The sequence below is a fragment of the Erpetoichthys calabaricus genome, chromosome 2 (assembly GCF_900747795.2).
Source record: "Erpetoichthys calabaricus chromosome 2, fErpCal1.3, whole genome shotgun sequence".
NCBI lineage: Eukaryota > Metazoa > Chordata > Cladistia > Polypteriformes > Polypteridae > Erpetoichthys > Erpetoichthys calabaricus.
This window is the reverse complement of record NC_041395.2, coordinates 92,091,014-92,113,314: the sequence shown is the minus strand read 5'-3', so window position 1 is coordinate 92,113,314 and position 22,301 is coordinate 92,091,014. Positions and strand designations below refer to the sequence as shown.

Here is a 22,301-nt window from a genome sequence, read left to right as displayed (position 1 = left end):
ATTTGAATGAACACAGGAGTTCAGTCAAGTGCTGGCACTTTGTTGCCCACCCTGACATGAACTTTGAGCTGTGGGAGTAAATGAACATTGCTTTATACAGTATTAAATACAGTAATCAAATAAAACAATTACTTTGATACAGTGAAAAGGTGGATTTTATTTAAAATATTTTAATAAAAAAAGGAAAACAACATTTCCATATACCATCTATGAAATATTTAACAATATATAAAGAACCACATTTGTACATTCTGAACCCCAATCATTCCCCATTCCCCATCCCATTGTTGATGCTGTACACATATGCAATTTAATTAGGAAACAAAAGAAAAATATTACCAGAAAAAAACCCATTAAATTGTAAATGAACAAACATTTATAGTAACAGTTGACAAGCACAGAAAACAATGCAGTTATACATGAAAACATGTTTCTCATTTAGACACTGCAACAAGACAGAAGACCCTAGACTGGACTCCATCAGATTTAAAAGAATGGTTGAAGCAAAAAAACAACTTCACATCTGCTCTCTGACCCTGAGAAATGTCTTTGAGTGAAATAAATCTGGGTTTTTCACATGGGTTACACAACTTCTCAGCATTTTGTAAGCTAGGTCTGAAACCTTTAACCGTAACATCAATGATTCTGTTTTAGCACACTTTACGCAGAATGGCAAAATCTCCTATCAACACATTCAAGCCATACTGTTCAGCAAGATAAACTATTGTGAACTTGTAAGGACTTCTAGATCAGGAACATAGAATATATGCCTCTAATGTAACTACTATTTTTTTTGCAATTTGTTGTTGGCACGGTAACAAAGAATGTCAAACTTAGACAGGAGACAAACAGGTCTTCAAAAGCAGAAATATGCAATTCGAACAGAACAGAGTATGTGTGTTTGTTGGACACAAGCAAAATTCATTTATAAAATAATCCAAAGTTAATTCATTTTGGCATGTATCCATATGAATTTGCATGCACTTTTTTGCTTTATTCATTTTCCTTTAAAGATTTATTGTTACTAACAGAATAAACAAGTCTTGTGTACATATATCTTGAACTTAAATAAATCTCATGTCACTTCCTGAAGTTGCATGCACAAATTTAAAATATGGAAATCTGTTTAAACCTTGCCTTGGCTTCTGCCATTCGTCCCAAAAGTGTATGACTGCACTACAGCCTGGGTTTGCATTTTAACATTGTCCAATAACATTTGGCTTATTGACCATAAAATTAAATAACAATTTTAACGCTACATTAGACATTTGACATGATGTTAGCTGTATCTGTCTCTGCTCCTTAAGTACATGCAGTGATTTTGTGTTGAGATGTTTTGCTATAAAGCTATGAACCTGCAACCTGATGGCATTAAAGCAGAAATTTCGGTGCTCACTAGCAAAATTGACTTCTCTCCTTCTTCTCATTGTTTGATTTATTTTTCTTAAAGTTTGGTCTCTAATTTAATTCCCAACAGGGCTGTCAACTTGCTGTGTATTCTCTCCATTTTTCATGTGACTTTTCCACAGGGCGTATGGCCTGTCCTTTGTCCATAGAAGAATGTTTCAGTTAATGTACAACATTAAATCAACCAGGAAAATAAACTAGAGGGTGTAGTTTTTGTTCTGTTAAATCTGAGAAATAAAGTTGAAAAACAAAAAACAAGCAAACAAAAATAGCAGATCACCACAACATCTGGCACATCTTGCAAGGTATTATGAATGGTCAGTCCTGCTATGTAATTGTAACATGTTGTGTAGATTTTCTCAGTTCACATGACCCCCTTATATGGAAAGATACAATATTTATCAAATAGGTTACTATGCATGGATGTGTAATGAACACAACTCGTTGGTGGCTAACTGAAAGAAGAAGATTAATATACTTATCATTGTGCTTACAACTTGTTTACTGATGCACACCACTCTTTTTCATACAACAGTCACCTATAATATCTTTATTTTAAGGAATTCAGAATATTTTCATAAGTATGCTGTTGTAGAAGAAGCAATACATTGTGCCCTGCAACCACATACAGTAGTCCAACTTACTGGACTTAATATTCCACCAAAATCCTATATAATCCAGTGGAAATTCACTGCAGCATGACATTATTACAAAGATCAACCTTTAAAAATTATGTGAAATGGAGTTCACTTTATATCATAAAACTATAACAGCATCAATAAAAATATTTCCTTATTTGCTACCAGTTACAAAAACAACACAGGGTTTACTTTACTGAAAGGAGTCTGAAAATGATGTGTGGAAATTTTAACGTTCTAAGTACAGTGTGCTAACTTGGACCCATTGAGTTGAATTACAAAAAGTTCAGGCCTCATGTAAAAATGCTAAAGAACAAGAATACCAGGCTGAAACTAAAACGTACTGATTACTATCGCCCCATAGACATTTCTCAAGGATAAAAAAAAATGTATATGAAATTTGGGATTTTTTGTGCACTTCCATTTTACTGTACAAAAGAATCCATAACAAAAGTTAATTTGGAATTGGAATGAAAACATTTACAGGTCTTAAACAACTATTTCTAAGATTGTGAAAAGGCGCTAGAGGTGTTTATGATTGTCTAGCCTTTAAAACATTTACTTAATAATAACATTAATTGAATAATACATTTAACCTGGGTGATGGCATTTTGATTTTTGTCAGAAAGCTTAGGAAACGTACTGTGAAAGTAAAGATCTGCATTCAAATGCCACTAACAATTAGCAGTACCATCTAAAGAAAATCCAGGAAAGTGTATCTTGAAACGTTACATATTCCTCATGTATATCCCGGCACTGACTTACTCATTTCAGGTAACTTCCTTGTTATTGCTAGCACCCAAAAGATGGCAGTGAACAAATTCAAAGGTTTTAATATAAAACTGAAAAGCGGGGGCATGAGTAATGTTTATCTGACAAACTATGGGAAGAATTTTAGAATCTGACGGTGCAATTTCAAAATTTTTTAATTTTATTAAATTTACCGTACTATTAATTAAAATATATAATTTGGAGAAAAAAAGTGATTTACATGAATATGGTGCAGATCATCTGAAATATGACGTAAAATAAACAAACTTTTTAACAGTTCATTAGTGAACTTAACAAAACACTTATAATGATACATTAAATATTAAAGTACTAGTAATGTTTTTCTCTTCATTTTCCCATTATTCTCTATTTAATACTAAAACTGGGTTTGACATGCTAAAAAGGCACTAATTTTAAAGTGGCACTGCATTAAATTAATCTTGTGTTTTCTAAACCAAGTAATTCAGGCCGTTACTAAACCTGGATTAAATGATGGCTGTTAAACTTTAGGCAAAATCTTTGGAAAAGAAAAAAGACTCCCACTGTAGCTCTATATCAAGTCTAGTGTAATAATGTTTTAGAAAACAACCTTCATAGTAGTCTAAGTAATTTACAAATCCTTTTTTTCAATTAAAATATACCAGGAAATTAGCAGGTTGTATCTCCCCTAATAAACCTGTGAATGCTTTAGGATAAAAATGGCAAAGTCAGTTCTTTGCAAGTGAATGGAGACAGTTTTAAAAGAGGTACACATTTTTAATTTTGAACTGCATCATATTAAAGGACTGGATAAGGTTTTTATTAATAATCTGAACCTTAACCAAGAAAGCCATTTCAGCTAAATGTGTTATTGGTAAAACTTTATTATTGTCCTATTTTTGGAACATTGGTGGAAAACTACATACTGTACATAATTCTCTTCATTTTAACTTATCCAAGTTATTTAAAACAATGGAGTTGGAACTTAAGGACCTTAACAATGCCCCGTTTAATAAGTACGGTATTAACAAAATGAAAAAGGCTACCCTAAAAAGCATATGAGGAAAACTTACACTTGTTTAGTTGATTTAAAATTGTTAAGTGTGAACTGGATAAGGCAGGGTTGGTTAGTGGTACAGCAGTAGCACTGGGGCTCCATAGAGCTCTGGCTCCACATTTGATAACTAGCTGTGGTGACTTATGGTCAGGTTTCTGTCAGGTGATCTGGTTCCTTTTTACATTTCAAAGATAAGAGGCCAGGTCAGCTGTAATGTCTAAATGACTTATGTTTGGGGACAAACACTGCTATACATTGGTATCCCACATAGGGCTGTTTCCTGCTTTGACGCTGGAAAAGATTCTGCTTCCTTGCAACACTACTCTGAATTAACAGGTTAAAAAAAAGGTTGGATGAATAGAATACACAAGCCCTTATTTTCTTTGTAAATATGAATTACACTTTTGGTTCCATTCAGTACTTGACAATAGCATTCTCATAATAAGTAAATGATCGGGTTATTGTAAGACCACACAACTAAGTAAATCTACAGAGAGTTGTACGTATTATGTCTTATAAAAAGTGCTCTACTGTACAGGACCTGAACTTACGTAAATAAAATTCATAATACAAAGCTCTGCTCACTTCCACAATTATATAGCGTGCTTTCAGTGAGAAGAACAATTAGCAAACTGATGCAACTTTCAAAGCAAATAAACCAAATGGAGCCTGGCTAAAATAAAATCCAGTGTCAATAACCATTAAATGTTAATATCAAATTAATACACAAAGTGAACTGCACAATAGATATTACCAATAAAGAAACAACATTAAGATGATGCATGTTTAAAAGAAGGAAAGTGGGATGGGTTTCACGGACAGTTAGCTACAAACATTAAGTAAGTAATTGAGTAAGCCTTTCAAAGTTACAAGTGCTTTTTTCATTTTTTATCTGTAAAATAAACAGTGCTATTTTCCATTGTTTCCATTTGAAAAATGAGAGAACATACACACTTTGTCATTAAAAAAATCTTGAGATACCTTATGTTAGGTTTAAAGAAGAGCATATGGCTATTATGAACTATTTACAGGTGAAGTTTCTTTCCCATTAGCTCTATAACAATACATTAAAATGAACCGTTAGCAAATTGCTATATACAAAATGAAGAAATATCACATTTAAAAGAAGTACAAAAAATTTAAAAGGTTTTAAAACTGAACCCCATATGACAATGGAAAAAAAAAAACAAAAAAAAACATTGCAAGTCATTAAACAACAGAAACCTATGCTTGGCATGACAGAAGTATTTACAGACAGATGGCTAATTTTGTTATTTATTGGCTCAATGTCTGCTAATGACACACACTAAACATTGGAATCTTGCCTGCAACTGCTTGTTGTAGCAATATATCAGAAAGCTGGACTATCAAAGCAGCATGTAAGATTATTATGTAATAAGATGACACTGAGCTGGTTCTGAGTTATTATAGCAATAATTCTGCTATGTTTGATCTATACATCCAAATTGGCACTTCAGGCACTCTTGTTACATTTCTTTATAGAGAAAAATAAGTTATATTTCTAGAAGGCCACTAAAATCATGAAAGCTGACAGAATTCATAAGAATAAATCAAAGATACTGAGTAAGTCGTGAAGACATGATCTTTTTATTCAATGTTAAACTTCTTTGTTTCTTTTTTACCACTTTACTTTTTGGCTGTTTTACTGTCTTTATTTAGATGAGGACTAATGACAAACTAGTACTTTTTGGTCTTCATTATCTTTTAGAGCAAGGGTCACTGTGGCTTTAGAGAACTGAGGAAGTGTTAGCAGCATTGCTCTCTACTTGAACATAGTGACCTAAGTTGCTGGAAAGCGCTGCATTGGGGGATTTCCCCTTCTGAATCTTGACATGCCTGTGCTTGTACAGTATTTTAACCTCACATACTACCATCTCAGCGCATTTCTTCAAACACTGCCCGTTTTTTTTCCCCATTTTGAATAACCCATCCAAGAGGGAACAATGCTAGACCGCTATTAAACATTGCTACAGCAACAGCTTCAGAGGAAGATTTAATTACGTATTAAAAACATACAATTTCATGCCAGCCACAATTGTACTAAAAAATAAATTAAAAACACAATGACAATCTACTTGAATAGGCCTTCACCTTTTGCAGCTAAATTTTGCCCTCTAGTGGTAAAGTGGAGGAATGTATACAGTGCAACTATAAGACACTTTGTTCTGTAAATTCAGAGGCACAATCTGGGGGTTGGGGGTGGGATTTACAGTAACTGACATATTCCCTGCTGTCAAGCCATATTGGGATATGTAAACATGGGAAGCCCTTTAGGATAGATGGTGACATGACCATATTAACAGGAATGAAGGGAACCCTTATTAAAATTTGACAACGGAGCTCTTTCTGTTCTACTCCCTGAGCTACTCGTGAAATCTAAAGGCACCCAGTTTAACACTCCTGCTTTTTGTGCTTTCAGAATTTGAGGCTTGACAGAAATTAAATGGTTGAACCATTTACTATGTGGGTTACATCTTGAACTCTTTACTACTGCACTGCAGCTACATTAGCACTCTTCTCTTCTCTGTTGCAGTGTTCAATACTCTCTGCTACTTTCAAAGAGCTGCTAATCTCTCCATAGCTCAGTTTAACTTACAAATCCTTTAAATTCTACCATAAGAAGCAACCACAAAAAAACACTGCCCTTACTGTGTTGTCTGCATTTCTTTAAATCAAAATCATTAAAACTCCTCCTCTTTTCAGTTACACTGCAAATCCAGTGAGCTGGTCATGTATTCCAAGATGCAGTACATTGAGCTTTCCCAGAAAAATAGGCCAACTGCCACTCTGCACTGCATATTAGATATCCATCTGGTAAGTCTTTCCATGTCAACAGCATTGCACACTGAAGCCAAGTTCCTTATTCATTGGTCAGTTTGACTATGCTGGTCCCATTCTTGTGGCTGTAACTATTTGCTCAATGTATGATCTACTCAATGACAACAGTGGTATTTGAGCCCTAGGATCTTTAGATATCTGCCTACATAGCAGGCATTAAGAGACAGAAGTGGTGGGAGGGTTTGAGGGTAATCATTTAGAGCACACTCTTAAATGAGCTATAAAAGAATACTTTGAGGGGATGTACTAAACATGGAAACAAGGCCACAAATGACACTCAAATCTAAGAATACAAAACCTTCTGGCAGCATAGCCAATTCTCACTAATGGTTCTTGAACCCATTTCTTCGAATTGAGTGTAGACTTTAGTCTTCCCACCACCACTTTCCTGTAATTCTCACTTGAGCCGGTCAGAACGGAGTGAGTCCTCGACAGAAGTATCAGAAAGCATAAGGTCAGCATCAGACAGCATGTTGAATCCCTCCAAATCCTCATCCAGTGGGAAAGTGACCCCTTCAAATCCAGGTACACTTGCCAAGGCACTTGTGATCTCCTTTGATAATCCAGGAGGAGAGTCACCTGAATAAAAGACAGGAAAAGTTAGATAAAATGACAAATAAAATGAACAATGAAACAATACAATAGTATACATGATACATCAGTTACACTGGAAAAATATACTACTAGCAGAGAATAAAAAGTGATTAAGAAGTTCTTAATAAGAACATACTGTCATGAACTTAGTATTTACTGTAAATCCATTTTGTGGTCTTTCATTAACATTTTATAAACTGTCCCAAATCTCCATAACTTGAGGCTTAAACAGGCCACAGTGTGCAGCAAATATAACCCATCATCAGTACAGTACTGTTATTTATGCAAAGAAGCATATGATTATGTGCTATATTTACAGAAAGACTAACAGTTAAAAAGAAAATTATTTTGTACTGTGTGGGATCACAAGGGACAGTGGACAAAACAAAAATTCAAAAGAAGAATGATGGCAAATCTTTCAGGAAGCTTGTGAGAATTTACTACAGTACTACTTGAAAAAACTGATACAGCATTGACCCAAAGAGAATTTTTAAAATAACACCAGAAATTCTTTTATATTTTCATTGTATCAATGAAACATAAGAATAAATACTTTCTGCCCGTGTAAGTAAAACATCTTTTATTGTTTTTCGGGGAGGCAAAGATTTTTTTCCACAGTATTATATATACACACATATAAAAATGTTTTAGTTTACACTTGAAATATTATATATATTATAATAATATAATAAATATTAATACTATATGAACTGTAGAACAAGGTCATTTTTAAAATGTTAACTTGCAGATAGAAACAAAAAAAAGATTACAACAGAAGGCCTAGAAATTGTAAGAACCTCTAGTAACAGAGGGAAAAACTTTGAAGAAGGGGCACATTTTAAAGTATACTATTTATTGCACAGAAGCTGTACATTTGAGTAAAATTATGAAAGCAGCAGCTACCACAACCTGCTGTTGCTGATTATTTGTCACAATTATTGTTTTCTAGTTAGAAGTCATTTGACCAGACTTTGGACTTTTTTCCCCAGAACCATCACTACCCCAACTTGATCAATGTATAAAGGCTTATTGCACTGTTTATTGTTGAGGTAGTTTAAATCCATTTAAAAAATAGCTAATTTAGCCTAAAAATTACAATCAGACTGTTATTCTTGATTTTTTTTTGAGAAATTCCCACTCGCAAAACAAATGTATTCTTTGAAAACTCCAGATCAATTAAAAAAAAAAAAAAAAAGAAACACATAAGGGTGTTTAATCTACAGCAACATTTAAAAAAATTAAAAGGTTTCCTTTTGAGAACAGAAATTGATGTTTGAAGTATCCAGAGAAACAGCAGATGTAGGAAGAAAACAAGGAAAAACGTCAAAAGACAGAAGCACATTGACCAGCAAGACAAAAAAAAAAACATGCAGAGAAATTCATTAGTTACTGGATTTTGTGGAAATAGTTAACATTGCTGACAACATTTTTAAATACACTGTTTCTTTTTTCTTGCACCCCTAACGTGACTGTACTGCACATGACTGTCTGAGCCACAAATCCAGAAAGTAATCATTTATATTAATACAAAAGTTACACCTATAATACATACAAATTTCTAGTATTGCCCCATAACGTTTCTAATACTGTTCATACCACAGCCACCTCTACTTTGAGAAGCGGTGGAGCTTCCTCCTATCACTGTCTGAAGACAGAGGAAATGTAAGCAGTGCAAGAAAATGTATTTTTATGCAAAAATGCAGCACTCGAGTTAGGACCACAATAGACCAGTAGTCCCCTCAGTCCTGCTTGTCGCCCACCTTCCTTTCTCTTCCAAAGGCTCCAATGTGGAATCAACCAGGAGCACAAACTTCCTGGGAGTGGAGATAACAAATGATCTCTCCAGGACCTAACACACCTCCTCCGTAGTCAAGAGAGGACAGAAGCGACTGCACTTCCTGTGGCAAATGTAAAGGACTTGCCTCATTCCTCCCACCCTCATCACTTCCTACAGAGGGAGTATAGAGAGTATATTGATGCCCTGCATCTCTGTCTGATATTGGGATTATAATGGCTCCCTGCAGAGTGTGGTGACAGCAACTGAGAAAATAAATGGGACATCTTGCCATAGAGCAAACACTGCCTTAACAGGGCCAACAACATTATAACAGATCACACTCAAGCCCAAAATGGTCTGTTTTCCCTTCTGTCCTCTGGCAAGCACTACAGAATCATACAGTGCAGAACTGCCAGATTTCATGAAAGTTTCGAACTATAAGACATAAGAATCTTAAATAATGATCTGTCTGATACCAAAATACTAGCTTGTTAGTAAAGTGCAATATGTAACTCATCTGTGCAATATTTTAACGATTCTTTGTTTTTTAAACCTTATTTTAATTGTTATTCTAGTTTATCTTTGTTGTCTATTCTTACACATAATTGGGCCGGGTGACATAATTTCATTCGGCTGTGCACTGGTATATTCTCAAATAATAAATAAAGTTAACCTTGTCCTTGATTATTACAGGCAGCACACCATTCGTAATATTTATTGCTGGGTGTTGCACCAGCTGCCACCAGCTCACCTGATTCATTACCGTCCACCCTATTGTTTACAGATACTTGCGAGACCATTGTATTTTCTACAAGTTGTTGGCTTAAGAGTAAATGCTCTGAATAGGAGTCTGATTTAAAATAAGTAATTTTCCACCTGAACTCTCCTTACTATTCAGATTCATGATCTGATGTCTTGTCTGCACCTTAAGGCTCATTTTCTGTAGTGTTTTCATCATAATCTTCCTCAATCACTTTATTGCTAGCAATATCAATCCGTTTACACTCACTGGCATCGTGTCCTGCTCTCCCACAAATGAAGGAGTTAAAACAACAATCAAATCCATGTTCAAAAACAAAATAATAAAAAGACTTAAATAATTAACTAATTAGTCCCCACCATATGCTAAAAAGAAAAAGTAAGAAAAAAACAAACAAACAAACAAACAAACAAAATGCTTAACATCCTTATGGCACCTTCATCCAAACATCCTTATGTGAGGAACCACATAAATGCCCACTCCAGACCACAGCAATTTACACACAATCTGACAGCAGGACAAGATAGAGAGAAAGACAGAAAGAAAGACAAAACAACAACCTTCCTTTAATACACACAAGAATTACAAAAAAGAAAGGCAGTCACAGTGAGGCACTGTAAAGGCACATTGATGTAAGTATAAAGGAACCTATGTAGTGTTTCTTGACATACTTCTTTAATTTTTTTTTTTGCAGTCAATTATAGTGTGTCAAAGAGAACAAGTGCAGTGTTGTGTGGATAATGGTCATAAGTTTGGTCTTTATTCTTTCTTGCTGTTCCTAACTCCAATGGGTGAGAGTGCATCGCATAACCAAAGCCTGTCTTATTAAATGGGTTGTTGATTCAGTGGGCCTCTCTTCAAGTGATGTTACTGGTCCAGCATAGAAAACTACACTATCACAGAAATACAGAACATGTAAAGGATGTCACTAGCCACATTAAAGGAATACAGTTTCCTAAGGAAAAAAAAAAGAGTCTTTATCAAACAAAAGTATAAATTACACTGTATTGCAATAAAAACTAAATATCGATCTGTTCATATTGTATATCTACTTTGTCCTTTGCCAGGTTCTGTTCGTATGACCTTACCCAGTCAATGCACTGAAGCAGACATCTCTGTGCATCTTTTTGTGATTTCAGACCTATATTTAAATTTTTTTATTTTGTTTCTTTTCTTTCTATTACCAGTCAGTCATTCTGTCAGTAGCTTTATCCTGCAAAATTCTAAATTTGTAAATGTTTCCTATTTTGATGGATGATTTGATTTTGATTGTTGTTGCCTTTTGAAACCATTGGTGCATTTACACTCTGCCTATTCCAGGTGGATGGCCAGCACTGTTCATCTATAACCAGGATGTACTACTATCAATGGAACTATCTACGGCACGAGTAATGTCTCATGTACTGCTACCATCCTGCATATATTAAAAGGTATGAAACTTCAACAGCAAAGAGAGAGGGTGGAATTTGAATACAACTGAGGTCGGAGCTTGGAAATTTTAAGTCACCACTGCCAACAAACATTATTTACAACACAATGCTGTTAGGATATAAACTGGAACAACTGAGAACACCTGTGCAATAGCTCCATGAGTACCATGAAAGCTGCCTAATCTGCTTTACTGAGACATGGTTTAAGAATAATAACTCTGACACAGATAATGAAATAGTTGGATTTTTTTTTAAGTGGTAAGAAGACAGGTGGCTGATCATAGGCTCCAGAAAACAAAAGGTATACAGTAATCCCTCCTCCATCACGGGGGTTGCGTTCCAGAGCCACCCGCGAAATAAGAAAATCCGCGAAGTAGAAACCATATGTTTATGTGGTTATTTTTATATATTTTAAGCCCTTATAAACTCTCCCACGCTATTATAAACATTTCACGCACAATTATACAGCATAAACCCTTTGTATTCTCTTAGATATTAGGTAAGATTCGTTGAAATTATGTATGTAAACACAGTTTACATACAGTAAAACCTAAATATTATTTTAAAGATATCGAGCGTCTCCGATATCACATATGTTACAGCCATTACGACAGACAGGCCACCATCAATAAATACGTACAATGCAAGAAAAATTGTATACAGTAAAATGTGTGTACAGTGACACTAAACTATGTACATGTAATAAGTACTGTACGTAAATAATCAATTATGGTTACTCACCAACAATGACACGACGACTTGTCCGATAACGATGAGTTTAATTTTACTGCACAACAAAGGATAGCATTACAGCTCTTCTAAAGGAGCCTCTTCAGGCGACTTTTTAGCACCGCCGTTGTTCTTCTTCCATCACTCTTCAATCCAAATCCCTAAAGCAGATTCCATCCAGACTACTGCCTTATCACGTCCACTTGCAACTCATTTTGCGCCCTGGTTAAAAGACACTGTGGCCGTAGATCTTATATGCTTTTCCTCCTTTTTAAATAAAAAGGATCGTGGACTCATTTATGCTGTAATTGTGTCCTGCAGCGGTGTAGCTGTTTCCTTCCTTCAACATATCCAAAACTTTTACCTTTTCTGCAATCATTTGCATCTTAATGCTGAATGAGTGAGATTAGACTTCCTGGTTAATGCAGCACTCCGTCGCTGAGCCAATCAGCAGCACCCAGGAGCTTAACCGCGTGCTCTGATTGGGTAGCTTCTCAGCCATCCGCCAATAGCGTCCCTTGTTTCAATTCAAATGCGTCCCTTGTTTGAATTCAAATGGGCAAATCAACTGAGGAAGCACACGTACTGTAGACCGCAGATATCCGCGAAGCAGTGAAAAATCCGCGATATATATTCACATATGCTTACATTTAAAATCCGTGATGGAGTGAAGCCGCGAAAGACGAAGCGCAATATAGCGAGGGATCACTGTACCACACTTTCTTCTGCATTGCAGGGGATGCTCTTGAAGTTTTGGAGTTCCCATCACAGACAAATTGAAGTGGGCACAACACATTCCGTCTCTTGTCAAAAAGGCTTAAAGGCACCTCTACTCCCTCAAACATTTGATAACAGCTCACATTTCTCCATTTGTTTTCATGAACTTCTACATGGGCACAGTTAAGTCCATCCTCATCAAATCCTGGTACAACACTTGTTCAGCTCAAGATTGTACAGCCCTGCAGAGGGTAGTGAATTTGGCACTGCTCTTCCTTCTATTTGGGACACTGTAAGTGCCATAGAGGATTCTCTGGAATCCTGTCCAAAAAGAATGGTAATCCCTTCCCTGGATGGGGGACCATAAGGATGGAAAGATAAGGGGAGTTAGCCTTATGCTAACTTCTGCTTGACTTGGAAGTACATCCTCTGGACTTTGCACAAACACCGGAGGTACTTCCAGGATCTGGCTTAAAAAGAGTCCTCTGCCTCACTACAGGATGTCAGAGTCAGGAGGTAGCAGACAATAGTTGTGAGGAGGAAGAGAAGTTGAGAGGAATAGAAAAAAGATGAAGGTTACACCATCCCTGAAAATATAGTGCTATGCAGAGTATCAGAACAAAGTAAAAATCACTATATTTGAACCTGTGATTGTTCACGTCAGTTGTTGTGTTTGGGGCTCAGTGGCAACCCCTATCTGTCACTTGCCACCCTACAGAGGTAAACAGTACAATTTAGGACCTTCTTTTTGGCAAATGATACAGAACACCCAGTTAATTCAGGGACAGTTTCTACTGACCCATTTTAAGGTTGCTGTTAAACTAATCAAAGAACAAACATTTTAACATAACAAACTGTGTACAAATATATAACATTTGGAAATATTGCACATGTTGTATATAATTGTACATTAGTTGCATGTTGTATGCATTTCATTTATTTATTGTATTGTTGTCATCTGTTTTGAGCATGCAAGTAAGAATTTCATTGTACTATGTATATCAGGCAATAAACCTGACTTGGGTCTGCCTATTGTTAATAAAAAGTGGTATAACAATATCATTGTGAGAGAGCACATCTGCACACTGTATATTGAGCTACTCACTGTTGGACTTCATCAATAATATATGCTGCATGAATTTAATCAAACCAGTAGTTCATGCACTGCCACATACTGATATGGGAATTGTTATGCAAACAACTATTCAAAAACTGAAAATCTAATAATCTGATTGGTTATATTAATACTAATGGGAACAACATACTGGAAAAGTGTTATAGAAACATCTCTGAAGCCTACAGACACAATCACAGAGTAGCCCTGGATAAATCTGACCATATCATTTTTCACAAACATAAAAGCAGAAACCGAAACAAGAAAAGCCAGCTATATGTAAAACAAAGAAATGGTGTGATAACAGTATGGTGGAGCTAACAAGAAATGTTTCTACTGTACTGACTAGAATGTGCTGACATCCTCATGGACATTAAATGAGGTCACTTGCACTATCAGTAAATGTATGAAAAAATATGAATCTATAGAAACGTACCTAAATTATATGCCATGGATCACCAAAGATAAAAGTACTGCTTTTGAAAAAACAAAATGATCTGCAGGAAATTGAGGTAGAAAAAAAGTGGGTTTTCCAACAAAGGATGGACTGGTCAATTGAATAAAGTATAATGATCTATAGGGGAAAAAAGAGGTAGTTTAACGGTATCAATCAAAAGTCTGAGCTGTGGTACTGTACCTGAGCTGTGGAAATAGTCAATGAATACCCCAGGTACTAAGGTTTCAAGGCCAAGCAATCTGAATGACAATAGGTCAGTGGTGCTTAATTCTATTCCAATGAAATACTTTGAACATTTACTGAAAAACCATTTCAATGACAGAGGCTAAATCTTTGAAGATAACCAATTTGCTTACTGTGCAAACAGAAGTGTAAAAGATCCTATGCTGTTTAGCTTTCATCATAATGTACTCTTTTTTTAAAAAAGCACAACTTGCATGTCAGTGTATTATTTCTGGATTTTTCTTCAGCATTCATGCAACATGTTGCCACTCTCTAGTGCCATGAAAGACAAAAAAGTATTGAAATACCAAACTGTTTTTTAATTAACAGAAAACACAAATAAGCTTACATGATATGATTTCCTCATCAATAGTATATAGCCTCACATACTAATGAATATTAACCTCTTATTACATTAGATTCAAGACTTCTTTCAAATCATTCAGTAGTCAAAGTACATTACCCTTTTTCAGAGGTCATTACTTAAAATACAAGGGCTCCCTAAGGCTGTGTTCTGTCTCCTTTACTATTTACAATTTATACTCTAGACCTGTTACAGGACAATGACTCCTGATCCATTATGAAGTATGCAGATAACACTATGGTGATAAGATGCATACCATGTGTGGTGGTGGATGGGACAAAACCCACTACTCCAACCAATTTGTATGTTTAATAAATTGGTGCAGTAAGAACTCTTTTTCTTTAAATGTCAGAAAGACTAAAGAAATTATATTTGACTTTAAAATGCAGATATCTGTAGGTTCACCACTCATTTTTCAGGAGGAAGAGGTAGAAATAAAGACGAAATAGAAATATTAATGAACTTGTCTAAATAATTTAAATTAGAATATTAATACAAAAATACATATTTTAACTGCACTCAAACTGCAATTCTCCTTCATAAAATCTGACTATTTAAAGTGGACAGGGACCTCATGTTGTCCTTTTATAACAGTATGATACACTCTGTCATTACTGTGCCTGGTTTAGTGGTCTCACAAATCAAAATTTAAAAATACTCCCAAAGGTTACAATCTGCTGGCAAAATTATTGGATGTATTTGATTTAGTAATTGTATGTAAGAGGATGATGGTGAAGAAACTGAAATTAATCTCAGTTTATGACAGACACCCATTACACACAGAACTCAACTTCAGTAAACCAGGGAGATAGTTGTTTTTAAAAACAAACAAGAACCACTCCACAGAATTTCTTTCTTCCTAGTGCCACTTGGCTTTTTAATATCATAAATAATAAAAATTTATTGAGTATATAGCAAACTGTTAGAAGTAGTCAGTGAAGTATTTATTTTTAAATGACGTAAAAATTTCAAAATTTTCACGTTAACTTTTTAAATCATTTTGTTTCTATGTGTTTTTTATTTTAGTCTGTTACTAAATGCAGATGATGAGGCAAATTACATATTGTCTTGTGTAAACATGACTAAAAAAATTAACCTTGTGTTACAAAGCTGTATCCTATCCCAAAAGCATGAGGAATAAAGAACAAAATTTAGATTACATTAATAAAATTCCTTCTCAATTTCATCCATCAATGAACATATGCCATCCAAGTAAATTATTTTTAAAGCTAGTTATTTGGGAACTGAGCATTAATTTGCTCATGAAACCTGACACAGAGTATGGTTGGCTCTTATTTGAAAACAGAATGGACCAAGAAATGTTATATCTGGAATACATTTGAAAAAGAGTTAATGGGAGGATTCGCCCCATTGATATACATATGACAAAACTTATGTGTAACAAGGCCCTTTGAACTTTATTAGATTTTATTTATTAGATTATTTATAAGAGTAGATTCATACCTGGTGGCATGGATCATGGACTATCTTACAGACAGACCTCAGTATGTGCGTCTCGGGAACTGCAGGTCTGACATTGTGGTCAGCAGCACAGGAGAGCTGCAGGGGACTGTGCTTTCTCTGGTCCTGTTCAGCCTATATACATTGGACTTCCAATACAACTCGGAGTCCTGCCACGTGCAAACATTCGCTGACGACACTGCTATCGTGGGCTGCATCAGGAGTGGGAAGGAGGAGGAGTATAGGAACCTAATCAAGGACTTTGTTAAATGGTGCGACTCAAACCACCTACAAGTGAACGCCAGCAAAACCAACGAGCTGGTGGTGGATTTTAGGAGGACCAGGCCCCTCATGGACCCCGTGATCATCAGAGGTGACTGTGTGCAGAGGGTGCAGACCTATAAATACCTGGGAGTGCAGCTGGATGATAAATTGGACTGGAGTGCCAAACTGATGCTCTGTGCAAGAGAGGACAGAGACGACTATACTTCCTTAGAAGGCTGGCGTCCTTCAACATCTGCAATAAGATGCTGCAGATGTTCTATCAGATGGTTGTGGCGAGTGCCCTTTTCTACGTGGTGGTGTGCTGGGGAGGCAGCATAAAGAAGTGAGAAGCCTCACGCCTGGACAAACTGGTGAGGAAGGCAGGCTCTATTGTAGGCACGGAGCTGGACAGTTTGACATCCGTGAAAGAGCAACCGGCGCTGAGCAGGCTCCTGTCAATCATGGAGAATCCACTTAACAGTATCATCTCCAGACAGAGGAGCAGCTTCAGCGACAGACTGCTGTCACTGTCCTGCTCCACTGACAGAGTGAGGAGATCATTCCTCCCCCACACTATGCGACTCTTCAATTCCACCCGGGGGCGTAAACGTTCACATTATACAAAGTTATTGTCTGTTATACCTGCATTTTTATCACTCTTTAATATTGTTTTTTTTATCAGTATTCTGCTGCTGGAGCATGTGAATTTCCCCTTGGGATTAATAAAGTATCTATCTATCTATCTATCTATCTATCTATCTATCTATCTATCTATCTATCTATCTATCTATCTATCTATCTATCTTTGGAAAGGAAGTGTTTTGTGTAGCTTATTTATATTTGTACTTTTGCATTTACTCTATGTTTCCATCCCTTATAAATGTCTTATCATCATTATTTTTGCCAGTTCATATACACTAATGTTTTAGTGTATTATTGATAATTATGAACTTCTATTTACTTGTTAGTCAATCAGTGAAATGGCCTAACCAAGAGAAAGTTGTGTCAGTTAAAGTCATGCAAAGAGCAATTAAATACCCATGATGGTGTCATCCAGTTCTGCAACTGCAAAAGTGATGTGAAAATCAGTTATGGTTTCAGCAAGTAATGTACTGTACATCACAAAATCTGTTGTGGTTTCAGCAAGTAATGGCAATCTCCAGTAAGGTTACATAGCATGAGTATCCTAACAAACCAGGTGTAGTAAATGTTCTCTTCATGACTGAATTTTAAAAAATTTTCATATATGTAAGTGTACACAAATTACCACTCCATGTCTGGGGAACTTTCTGACAGATGCTGAACTATACAGATTTAAGCATCCAACTGAATATACAGTATATCCAAGTCATTTGAGGTCTTAAAATGGCAAGATCGCCATTACACTTGCAGTTTCCTTAGTGATTTTTACTTGCCATGTATAAAAATGGCCAACACAATTCTTTGTTAGAACAATAGGTAAGGTTTAGTTTTGTGATGTCTAGTGTTATAGTCACTTATTAAAATAAAACAATTTCAAATTTGTTTATGTAGTTGGTCAAACTAATAAGATAGCTAATGGAAAATTCTGTGTATTTCACTGTAAGAAACATACATAAATAATACAAAACACAGAATCAAAGCAAGCAAAAGTCCTGGATGAGATGCTAGCTTGCCAGTGGTATACTCATGCATATGCCAGTTAAGCTAACACACAGTAGGAGAATGGGTGTACCTTGGATAAAAACAAGTGTAAGAAAGTGTAAACTTCACACTGTCAGTTCATTAAAATGGAAGAAAGAAAGGAAAACAAGTTAGAAAATATACAAATGACATAACATTCAGGTTCATTCTGGGACTTAGTTAACTGATTTAAAAGGTTTTGTATTTTTAGTTACTTTATCAAAGAGCAAGTTATCACATTTTTATTTATTAAATAATTTTTTAAGTCATATTCAAAGCTAATGATAATGGAATGCAATTACACAAATTAGTAGACAACATTAAAGAGATGTAGTTAAAAATGTTGCTTAGATTTGTAATTGCTCAATAGCTTTCATAGACAGCAGTGTCCAATTTAAGTGATGTTAAATTGCATGAACTAATCTACAGCTGTTAGTGGTGGAGGGTCTCTGATTAACAATTGTTCAAATTTCTTCAACATTTTTAAAAGAAGTACACGATAGACAGAATTGCTGCAGAAGTTTCGACATAAAATTGTTGGCTGCTTCAGACCACGGTGGGCAGCCAATCTGGAGCTTTGCTGATAAATTGTAGTATTAGAGAAAAATTGAATTATTATGCAATGTAAAGCTTTTTATTTAGAAATGTAAGTTTATTTTTTAATACAATCCGCTCTTTCTGAGTTATAGTAATAATACCACACCATCTGAATTTGCTGACTTTCAATAAATAAACAATAAAGTGAAATTACTAAAAGAAATAAAACAATAATTCCAAAATAAACAATACTAGCATAAAAGCACAATCAATATAACTACATGAAAAAAGAAACTGCACTGTTCCCCCTCTATCTAATAACATTGGTTAAAACCCAACAATTCATTAAAATTATGCAAATAACTAAGAACTAATTTATTGTATAATATGAATACTAAAGGTGACACAATTGTTAAAAAAATTTAGATACAATCTCAAGATACATAGAAGCAAAAGTGGATCTTCAGGCATGGATAAAATGGAACCCCAATTTTTGTCTACGTTTTATAGCTCTTTCAGTGTAGCGCAAGCTGTAGTTTTGTTCTGCTCCTTCAATTTATAGCACAATCAGCCTCTTTATGCACTGTAGAAACTGAACACAATCCTATGTTTATATTAATTAGGGGAGCAGCACCTTTCCTGTTTCATTAATTAAATCAAACAGCTGCAGGTTAATAACGTTCATTCTTTACAATAACTAGGGGGCTTCTCCCCCTGCTCGCTTCGCTCGCCAACCCCCGTGTTTGGTTTTCCGGATACACACTTTCAAGATTTTTTTTTCTTTGAATTGTTGCTATTTCATTAGTTTCACTTTTATTTCAGAACTTCTGTTAAAACAATATTTGTAATCTTGCAAGTCCCAATATGCTGAATCTTTTTAATGAGGTCAGGAAATGTTTCTCTGTTTGGAATTTCAGCACAGACAAAATGATCCACATCATCAGCAGTTAATAATTTTTTTTTTTTACAAAGTAAAAAACTAAGTAGAGTTCTGCATTGGACTCTTGTCTGTAAAGTCGTGCTATTTTCCTCTCACAGTTCCAAAAGTACATGGGGTTACCAAGGTGATACCCCAGCTTTTGTCTAGGTTTTTGTACAAGGGCTAGACAGAACGTTTTTGACTCCTGAGGTAAATGTAGCTTTTTAAATAAGCAGACAGATAAATATATATATATACATGAACAAAGTAACCAATAAATGCACGTGCGGTAAACTCCATTTTTGAAATTCTCAAGATTCTTTATTTGTCACATGCATAGTTATACAGGACAACACACAGTGAAATGCATCCTGATCTGCTTATCCAAAACTGTGCAAAGTTAGAAGAATATCAGTTAGATTAACAAAAAGTCATAGATTGAAAGGTAACAGTATAGTAGAACATAATAAATAAGTACAATTATGTGAATAAAGTAGAATTGTTTGTTTGTTTGCGCTACTGCGATCTTTACTTTCTTTTTTTATATTTTCTAATTTTCCTACTTTCATATCCTTTAACTTTCTCCATGTGTATAGCGCCTTTTTTTTTTTTTTGAGCCTTTCTAATTTCCCAGGTTTCATAGTCTCTAACCTGCTCTGCATGTGTTTAGCGTCAACGTTTGTAAACGTCTTTATGAAGTTCTTTCTTTTACTCATTGTCTTTTAATTCTGAACCGGATTGGACGTGCTTTTTTCAATTCCACTTGTTCCGGGCTGATCATTACTTTCCTTATTTTCTGAATTTGCACCTCGATTATTCTTTTTTGCTTTTTTATCTGTCCAACTAATTTGAGTCTCTTTTTCTCTGCACTGCTTTCTTCTTCGCTTAGATGTCGACATTTAATTTATAACGTACCTTATACGCTTTATATGGTGGTGGTAGAATGGGGAAGTACAGGGAAGTATACAGAGGAAGAGGTTAGCAAGGAAGAAGTGGGATAGTCAGAGAGATAATGACAGGAGTACAAGGAAATAAGGTGTAAGATGAGGTGAGGGGTGGTGAAGGTTAAAGATAAGGCATATGATGAGTTATATGAGAGGTTGGACACAACCTCTTGTACAAAAGGACATGTACAGTATCAATTGTCTAGACAGAGAGACTGAGCATGGAAAGATGAGCAACAGGTTAGGATGATAAAATATAATGATGGAAATGTACTCACAAGTGAGGAGAGTGTACTGAGCAGATGGAAAGAGTACTTTGAGAGGTTGATGAATGAAGAGAATAAGAGAGACAGAAGGTTGGATGATGCGGAGATAGTTAACCAAGAAGTGTAATAGATTAGCAAGGAGGAAGTAAGGAAAACTATGAAGAGGATGAGTGATCCAGATGACAGTGGAGTTTAATGCAATCTTGGAAAGAAGTGTTCTGATACTGATTTTTATAAAAACAAGGATGATGTGTAGAACTATAGTAACTACAGAGGAATAAAATGGATCTGCCACAGCATGAAGTTATGGTAAAGAGTAGTGGAAGCTAGGTTAAGATAGAAGGTGAGGATTAGTGAGCGGCAGTATGGTTTCATGCCAGGAAAGAGTATTACAAATGCGATGTTTGCTCTGCGAGTATTGATGGAGAAGTACAGAGAAGGCCAGAAGGAATTGCATTGTGTCTCTGTGGACCTAGAGAAAAAATATGACAGGGTGCCTAGAGAGGAGTCGTGATGAGGAAGTATGAGGAAGTCAGAAATGGCATAGAAGTATGTAAAAGTCGAACAGGATATGTACAAGGAAAGTGAGACAGTGGTGAGGTCTACAGTAGGAGTAATGGATGTGTTTAAGGTTGAGGTTGGATTACATCAGGGATCAGCTCTAAGCACTTTCTTATTTGCAATGGTGATGGACAGGTTGACAGAGGAGATTAGATAAGTCTCTCCATGGATTATGATGTTTCCTGATAACACTGTTATCTGTAAGGAGCAGGTTGAGGAGACCCTATAGAGGTGGAGATATGCTCTAGAGAGGAGTGGAATGAAGGTCAGTTAGGACCAAGACAGAATATGTGTGCACAGGAGAAAGTAGGGTGAAATGACACCTTTTATTGGCTAACTAAATAGATTACAAATGCAAGCTTTCGAGGCAGCTAAGGCCCCTTCATCAGGCAAGGTGTAACAAAGAAACTGAAAAATACCGTAATCCCTCGCTATATCGCGCTTCGACTTTCGCGGCTTCACTCTATCGCGGATTTTATAGGTAAGCATATTTAAATATATATCGCGGATTTTTTGCTGGTTTGCGGATTTCTGCGGACAATGGGTCTTTTAATTTCTGGTACACGCTTCCTCAGTTGGTTTGTCCAGTTGATTTCATACAAGGGACGCTACTGGCAGATTGCTGAGAAGCTACCCAACCACAGCGCGTATTATGTATTAAATAAAACTCCTCAAATATATTGTGAGCACGGGGGCTGTTCGCACCCCTAGATGACACGGCCGCTCCTCAAAAAACGCTGAAAGATTACCTTCACAGTGCTCCCTTCTTTGCTGGGCTTACATGTGACTGCTTTGCAAGCGATATGCTTCCC

General features: G+C 35.8%; 1 protein-coding gene across 5 annotated transcripts in view; it reads right to left on the bottom strand.

The window, feature by feature from the left end:
• Positions 1 to 1,434: 1,434 nt before the first annotated feature.
• LOC114646118 (CREB-regulated transcription coactivator 2-like) overlaps positions 1,435 to 22,301 on the bottom strand; it is a 365,689-nt gene continuing 344,822 nt past the window's right edge. For all 5 annotated transcript variants that reach the window (XM_051922804.1, XM_051922805.1, XM_028794111.2 and 2 more), the window contains one exon: positions 1,435 to 7,290. In XM_051922804.1, the coding sequence (XP_051778764.1) occupies positions 7,109 to 7,290 (182 nt within the window). In that variant the 3' untranslated portion in view covers positions 1,435 to 7,108. The remainder of the gene's footprint in view (positions 7,291 to 22,301) is intronic.